The 8,735-nt window shown below is 27.6% G+C and overlaps 1 protein-coding gene across 3 annotated transcripts; it reads left to right on the forward strand.

Annotated features, from left to right (window-relative positions):
- Positions 1-642: 642 nt before the first annotated feature.
- Positions 643-1,912, forward strand: LOC119669061 (proteasome inhibitor PI31 subunit-like). Of its 3 annotated transcripts, none has more exons than XM_038078809.1 (5): positions 643-975; positions 1,102-1,398; positions 1,461-1,567; positions 1,625-1,707; positions 1,759-1,912. In XM_038078809.1, the coding sequence occupies exons 1-5, from the start codon at positions 805-807 to the stop codon at positions 1,836-1,838; spliced, it is 738 nt and encodes a 245-aa protein (XP_037934737.1). In that variant the 5' UTR covers positions 643-804; the 3' UTR covers positions 1,839-1,912. The 3 variants fall into 3 exon arrangements, with proteins under 3 accessions (XP_037934737.1, XP_037934747.1, XP_037934726.1); XM_038078819.1 differs by having other exon boundaries at positions 1,767-1,857; XM_038078798.1 differs by having other exon boundaries at positions 1,625-1,911.
- The last annotated feature ends 6,823 nt before the right edge of the window (positions 1,913-8,735 follow it).

Here is an 8,735-nt window from a genome sequence, read left to right on the forward strand (position 1 = left end):
TTATTTTGTTATTGTAATTTAATTGTTGTATAACTATTGTATAAATAGTTGAGCTGAAATGTGAAAACCAGATATTGGAGTCCAGATATTGCTTTCTATTGCAATCATTTTTTATCTTATAAGACGCCGCGGGTCGCATAAACATTAGCCGCGCACCGCATGTGAATCGTGGGCCCTGCTTTATGCAGCCCTGTTTTAGATGTTTCCATGATTCAGTAATAAACTAAATATAAAAGTCTATCCACACACCAAAAAAATAATTATAACTTTGACTGTGAATTCCTTCCTTCTTCAAATTACAAATCTTAATTATGTCTTTTTATTGTTGCTCATACTACCTCCAATATTTTGTTTTATTTCGTTTTAATTTATGGCATTAAGTCATGTGAATTATGATATTAATTTTAACTTGATTTTGAATAAATTACAATTCAATCATAATATTGGTATTCGCATTTTTGTACGTAATCATATTGCAGTTTTAATTTGGTTTTATAATAAGCGAACTAACAATCAAAATTACGATTACTTTTGCTGTGTGAATAGCTTACAAATAAATAACATATCCAAGACATGAAAAACAAATACAATGTCAAATTCCGAACAAGTTAAAAAATTAGAATAAAAAATTTAATTTACAAATTGAACAAAGCTATCAGCACTGAACATACTGTAAGATATTTAGCTGTCAAAATTACATATAAAATTTTATTTTACTTTATTTGCTGTAACAATTCGTATCGTAGCGGTACATTTGTGTTTAAAGTGCGCGCTTGGTTTCAAAAAAGTCATTAAATTTTCAAAATGTCTTCACCTCAAATAAAAGATATAGATGAAATATATTTTTTTGGTTGGGATATGCTTGTGAAATCCATTGAAAAGGATATTGTAAAGAAAGCTGATGTTGTGCTAATATTAGCGCACTTCATGCTTGTGATGCATTATAAGTTTCAATGTTTAGGCATCGGGGAAGATGTAAGTATCTACTTCATTTTGTATGTTTATATATATACATATATATATACATTTATACACAAATATATATAATTGTTATAAAAAAAAAACGTAAATGGGTATCGGTGTATTAATATATCGTTTTAGCAAACATTTTCCGAGGACGAAATTGGTTCGGAGTTGTTGCCAGAGTTGTGGAATGCTGAGGACTTTGATTATAGACTCCGATATTTGCAAAATAACCAGTTGTATCTTCTAATAGGAAATGTTATTTCTGAAGGTAAAATACTGCTTAACTTGCTGAGTGTGGAGAGCAAAAATGTGTCAAATATCTTATTTGATCCGGAGGAAGTAGTTAAATCCTTTAATGGAAAAATTTATACAATGATACCAGACGCCGCAGCCATTACTGATCGTATTCGTAGAGAATTAATCGAGACTGTTGTAAGCTCAAATGTAAATTCCTATAAATAGATTTCATTAAAATTATTATCACTGACAATTAGATAATATCCCGTAACGCAAATGAGGCTTGTACTCAAACTGAAACTGAAAGAGTTCCACGTCAATCTATTGACCCAATGCGTGCAACTGTCCCTTCGAGTCTTAGAGGGTAACTATTATATTAAATATATGTGACAAAATTTACTCCAGAATTCAATTTTTATAGTCAATTTGCTAGCCCACGTCATCAAAACGAGTTTCCGCAAGTAGATCGTGGAAATTTGAATCCTTTTGGACCAGGTGCTACTGGTAATTTATACCCCCTTCCTTTGCATAATCTTTTTGGATATACCTTGCCAGAATTTCAGGTTGTTGATCTAACCGGTGGATTTATTTTCCAAAATCAATTTTCTGATCATTTCCACCCATGGCAACATTAACTTTTTCATGTAATGTAATGAGCTTAAATTAAAATTACTTAAATATATTTGAAAACATTTTCGCAAAATTAATTTGTAAGAATACATAACCTATACATGATATTTACTTATTTTATTGTAACTAAATCTGTTTCTAAAGTATTATAACATTAATAAATTTAAAATACTTAAAAGAACTTTCAATAAAATATTATTTACAAGGCTGTTTTAAAATTTTATCAACATCCATAGGTATATGAACATTTTGTGTGAGCCAACAACATTCTGTTATTTTATTAAATTATGGTGTCTAAATTTTAGTGTCTAAATATTTTAGTATATTTGCAATAACAATTACATGACATTACGCCTATTCTTTTCTAAGCATATTACAAAAGAACAACCGCTTATTTTAAAAATAACATATGAAACAACAACGCTACTGGCTTATTTTGTCAAACTTCTTTGAAACCGTTTTCCAAAAATAATAGTTCAACAATAATCGCAAGTTCTTTCAAATCGAGCTATAGGTTACGGTGCAGTAAATATTTGAACTTCTCCGAAATATTGTTGGAAAATATAAACTCTGTTGGCAGTAAAAATTAGTTATATTACAATATATTATATTTGTGTTTTTCACAACTAGTTAAAAGATGTAGTCAGAAAAATTTATATTACTATAATGGCTGAAAGAATATTAATACATTAATCAAATAATTCAAATTTCCACGCCAGCCGAAAATTTCTAATAATGGTCAAATAACTTTGTCTAATTAAACTTCTTGCTGTCTATAGTCATACAAGTGTAGGTAATATATTCTACTATATTTTAATACTTTATTCATAGAACTACTATATTTATGATAATTTACTTACATGCTAAGATACAATAAAAATAAAATTAACTGTTTATTAAATTAAATTAGTAATTAATTTAATAACTTAATTTAGTTGATTTAATACACACTATATCTTAATATGTAAATAAAATAGCGTAACAGCAGTGAATGTATCTAATTAAATTTTGTGTTTAAACACAAAAAGATTTTTCTGATAAATTTTATATACTACAGGCATTTAAGATACTAGTCCCTAATATATTGTTTAAGGACTGTATGTAGAAAAAATAATACTCAAAAATAATGTAATTTTTATTTTTATGATGGTACGTAATATAGTTCGGAAAAGAAAGTGAGATACAGTAGTCAAAAAATGTATTCCTCATTAACTAAATTTTTGTGAAATGTTGTAATCACAACAAAACGCAATAAAAAAAATAAAACAAAACTAGTCTTAAAGATATTCTATGCGGTTTAAGTCTGCACTTTGCGGAGGTGTTTTTATCACTTCTCGGCAGTTATATAATATATATAATAACCAAAGCTTAGTCTTTAGCGCAGAATGTTTGGATTATTATTCTGATAGAACTGAAAATCATTCCCAATGTCTCGTTTTTCTACAAATTGCTTCAAGTTCTTCTTTAATATATCGATATATAATTTGTGATTCATTATTCCACTTATTACTTCGATATTTTCCACACTAGATGCCGCAATATATCCCAAAATCATAACACCGCCACCACCATGTTTAACAGTAGCAACTGTATTTTTGTTCTTCCAGTTCCGTATTTTGCTTTCTATACACAATTATCTTACCAGCGCATCCAAAAAGGTTGAATTTGCTCTCATCAGCAAAAATTACATTATACCAAAAGAATTCTGGCTCTTTTACATAAGCCTTTGCAAGTTGTAGCCTTTTGATTCTATTGATTTTGTTCTTTTGTGCAGTTCTTCCTCTATAAACATAAATTGTAAGCGAATTTCGAATAGTTTGTGGTGTGACCTCTTTTCCCAAATATTTTTGAACGTTATTACAGAGAATTGCCGCATTTGTTTTGGGATTTCTTTGCACTTGGTGTACTAACCATCGCTAATTCGCTTTGGAAAGTGCTTTAAGTCGGCCGGATCTTTGATTGTTTTCGACCGATTTTGTTTTATTCTATTACTTAATAGAGTGAATGGTAGTTTTTGTTCTTGTTCTATTTACAATTTAAATTTTTTTTTTTTACTTAATTGCTATAATGTTTAATTACAAGTATTTTGACTTCATCAGAAACTTCTTTTTCCTTACGACCCATTTTCGAAAAATTAAGACTCCACTATTCAAAACACTTTATAATAAGGAGTCAAATGCTGTTTTCTTCATAGAAAACAAAAAAAAATGGGTTAAAAATGATTAATATCTCTTATTGATTGTATTCAGAGTTAGAATTTTATATAAAATAATACAAAAAAAAAAAATCTGAAAAAAAATAATACAAACGTCATTCAACACATTTATTTATTATCAATACCATCAGTATCTAACAAATATTCGCGGTGTAATTTATTCATGTATGTAGTAAACAAATTCAAAATATCTCAATTATATAATTGTATTTCTAAAATACATAACAATTGGTAATTCATTAAGGAATCCTTAATTTCAAAAAATATGGATGCTCTTTAAAGTATACGTGGGCATAAATCCAACCTCTAACCACTTACACTTTTTTAAATTTCACAGATAAATCAGTTAAAGAACATTTATTCGCAACATACACTTCAGAACGCTGTGCATTATTCACGCCAAGCAAATATGCTTAATTTAGCAACAATTCCTTGCTTTAGCTATTAAACGTTTAATCACACCAATCCACCGAAGTACACAAACGTTTTCAATCATATTGGTAATGCCCTTCTCTCTCCGAGTTCTTAAATCCAAATATTATAAAATATATTAAACTTATTTTATTGTTTTAGTTCACATTGATTGGCTTTTTTATAGTATATAAAATTTAAAGTTAAGAAGAATTATAAATTAATTATTTGTAATTAATGTGGACAGGTAATAATTAAAAATAAATTATTTTCATTATTAACTGATTTTCTTAAGAAACATTATGTAAAATTTTTTCAAATTAAATTATATAATTTTGGATATTCTGTAAGTCAAATCTATATCATTGTAAGTCATGCAAAGATGTATTTTGAAAACAAAATGAGTGAATAAGGTTGATCTTCTAAAAATTTTAAACACCTGAATGATCTGAAGTGCAGATTTGTTAACAGATATAAAGAAAATCTATCTCATATCATGCATAATCTCAAATCGACTTTCGACAATTCAATATCCAATGCTAAGAAACATTCCACCATCAACTAAAGTAAAAAATGCTGACAAACTTATTAAACTTAAAGTAAATCGACCTTGCTTCTAGTTTTATAATATGTAGGTTGGTTAAGCAACAAATAAATACTCATTCCTTACATACAATCTGCGAAATTAGAAATTGTGGTTTATTTATGTTCAGCAATAAATAAACTTAAAAAAATTTGTTTAAATTTTTGTTAAATAAATGCCCTGGTTAAGATGACATCTCATAAAACCCGTGCATAGATATTTTTCAAAAAAAAATTAGTTAAAGTATTTGACGGTTCAATTCAGCAACAAATCTTTAATTTCGCTATTAAATGCACAATCGCACTGAGAAACTGAATAAAACAACCATTTTCAATTATATTGATCATACAGTCTATCTTCCATTTTTTCAAGCCACATCTACTAAAACAAAAGAAAAATGTATTAAATTTACTTAAATCGTAATATATGTGTTGCCATTCGTGTTATATACACCTTGTAAAATTCTAACTTAATAAGAATTATAAATTTATGTGCTATATAGAATACGGACAGGTGGGAATTAAAAATAAATCATTTTCAAAATCAGCTGATTATTAAAAAAAACATATTCTCTAAAACAGATTCGAATCAAATTATATATAGTGACGAACAAAATTATTGGCACAGCTAATGCAAGAATTAAAAAACAAATTTAAAAAAAATATTTTCGATTACAATTAATATTTAGTGGCCAAGCTCTTTTATTTAATAACAGCTACTATTTGCCTTGGAACCGAAGAAATAAATTTTTGTGTGGTTTTTGGCCAAATATTTTGCCACTCTTCAGCAGTGCCACCTTCAGTTCTACCTTTGTTGTTATAATGAGCTTCTTTGAACGTCTATCCAATTCTATATTTGCACAACCAAAGCAAATCTTATACTGAGATTGGAGACATGATGGAGAGAAGCCGCTTTACCATTTGTTCAATATTTCAAGGGGGCGATATCGTTGTAGGTCACGCAGACAATTTTCAAAACAGCATAAGTCAAAGTAGATTGATCTTCGGAGAACTCTAAGCACGCCATGAATGAGGTTTGATCTAGAGCTGTCAACAACTGCAAAGGAAGTCCTATTTATGATATATCATGCGCAATTCCTAATTCCTGAGATACTGCAATGAACTATCTACTCCAATTTGCCTAGAAATTGGAATACAAAATGTTGAGAAAGTTATAGATACGGTTGAAATATAAACGCTATGTGGGTGCTATGTGGGTACCACATCACTCGCAAAAATCCTAGTATAGAAAAGTAAACACTAAATCCATCCCACCGAATTTTGTTAATTTCATAAATCTTTTATCTTCACCGATGAACAGTGAGATAAACAATCAAATAAGTATCTTTCTAAGAACTTATATCTTCTGGACTCCAAAGCCGAGCAGTCACAGAGAAAACGTATTATGGTTTCTTTTTCCTGGCGGGTTCCACAACTTCTGCAGTGAGAATTATGAGGAATAAGCATGGGTTCCTACACAACAATGACCAGAAAGACTATAGTAAATAAATAGTCTTGTATATGGACTAAAATTCTTTAACAAGCTTAACAAATTTTGATAAAACTGATGTTTATTACCGTTAATTTTTTAAAAAAAGTAGTATTTGATAGTTTGATTCAAAAACTATTTCAAAAATAAGCATTCAGTTATCTTGATAAGGCAACAAATGTAGTCACAAGTATTTCCTTCGTATTTCCTAGGAAAAATTTTTCATTTTAAGATATTTTTAAGATAAGGATATTTATATTTTAAAAAGAGGGCTCTTGAAAAATACGTTATCGAAATGATGAGGTCAAAATCTGTTGCGTTTCCAATTTCATGTGTACCAATGTGTAGATCTTTATTTTATTGTGGGTGGATTGAATACTGTTTATTATATTCAACCGTTTATTATTATTTATATTATAATGAAATTGTTTTCAGGATCATTGCACTTCTAGTCATTTAGATACATATATTTAGGTAGACAAAGTACTTTTCTAAATACCCTGAATTAAAATGAATTGATAAATAAAGAGAAGGGCCTATTATTGCCTATTATTGGTTTTTTCTCTTACTTTCAATTTTATAATTTGCATTAATTGCAACAACAGTTTTGCCCATGACAGTGTACATAACATGGGTTTAAGTCAATTTGTTGTAAACATTACTAACAAAATGTTAAGTTTTCAAGTGCTAAGAGTGCTAAGTCGAGATGACTTCGGTTTAGGTGACTAAAACAAGAATCTGTATTTTCAAACTAGCCGGGTTCGTGTTAAATTCGTGGTGTTTATAAAAAAAATTTAGGAATAATTAAGTGGAAGATTAAGACGAAATTTCAAAAATTACTTATTATTTTTTTTTATATGACAATATTCGAAACTGCAATATGGCTTACAAAAAAAAAATTAATTATTTATAAGATTTTGTTTTTCCTTTTTAACCTATTTTATAAGAAAATGTTTTTTTCTTATATTTGATTTTAAATAAATTTCATTGAAAAAAAACTTATTTTAATTTAAATTTGTAAAAAGTCGACTAATTGAATTGTTAATTAAACTGTACCAAAATGCAATTCATTCGTTATCCTTAAAATCATTCACCAAATATTTCCGTTAAAGAACAATACATGAATAGCACTTGAAAATTCATTTACCTATAATTGATTTCATTTCGTTCCACAATTATCATGTAAACTCTTGATTTATTTATATAATACAAAAGTAATTAGTATTTTATGCTAATTTTCATTAAAATTACAAACATTAAAGTTAAGCATTTGTTTGTTTGCAAAAAGCATTAGTCAGATATTAAAGCATACAAATTGTGAATTTGTGCTCTGCTTCCCTTTAATTACTAAATATTTGTCAAAATTTATGTAATTAATTAAAACAAACAATTAGAAAAAAACATAATTTTCCGGTATAATTTATCTACGATAGTAGTGGAAATAAGTTAAAAATATTTACAAATTATTTTAAGTAAATAATTAAATATTTATAAATTCATTTTTAAACTCTTCATTCTTAAACATGTACAGAATTAAAGTTTTAATATATTGTTTCTTTTTAATTAACTTTTGAAATACGAGTATAAGGAAATAATGCAATAATTTCTTTAAGTATCATTTGCTTCTTTAATTACTTAAAAATTTTGCAGGTACTGTGAAATTGCATTCAATGCACATAAAATTTATAATTTCAACTTAAGATCTTTAAAATAAAATTTCGTAAAAGAACCTCAAGTAAATTACCGGTCCAAGTACTCGAAGACAAGCAATTAAGAGATGCAAAAATAATACTTCAGTTCTCTTGGACTTCCATCCTTGAAATTTCCATTCGATATTGAATTGATGCGAAAAATGCAAATAATTGATAAAAATCGATTTATAAAGAAATTTAATATCATTTATCCTTTAAGTAAATTAAACAACTTTCGGTAAAGAAATAACATGGTTAAAGTATCAAGAAGAGAATATTTTCCACACCATTGAACATAAATAAATAGCTCAGAGTCCTCAGAATGCAAGATTCCATAAAATTCTGTCGTAAAATTAAAAAATATTTTTTGCCTCATTAATAAGTCCTTTACAAAAGGAAAAGGATATCATTTAATTATTAAGCAGAATATATTTCTGGATAAAATTCCTTAAATTGTGTGATTTTCTGCCTTTTTATAAAATTACATTTAAAAATCTCCATTTAAGCTGAAATG

This window comes from Teleopsis dalmanni, chromosome 1, assembly GCF_002237135.1.
Source record: "Teleopsis dalmanni isolate 2A chromosome 1, ASM223713v2, whole genome shotgun sequence".
Classification (NCBI taxonomy): Eukaryota; Metazoa; Arthropoda; class Insecta; order Diptera; family Diopsidae; genus Teleopsis; species Teleopsis dalmanni.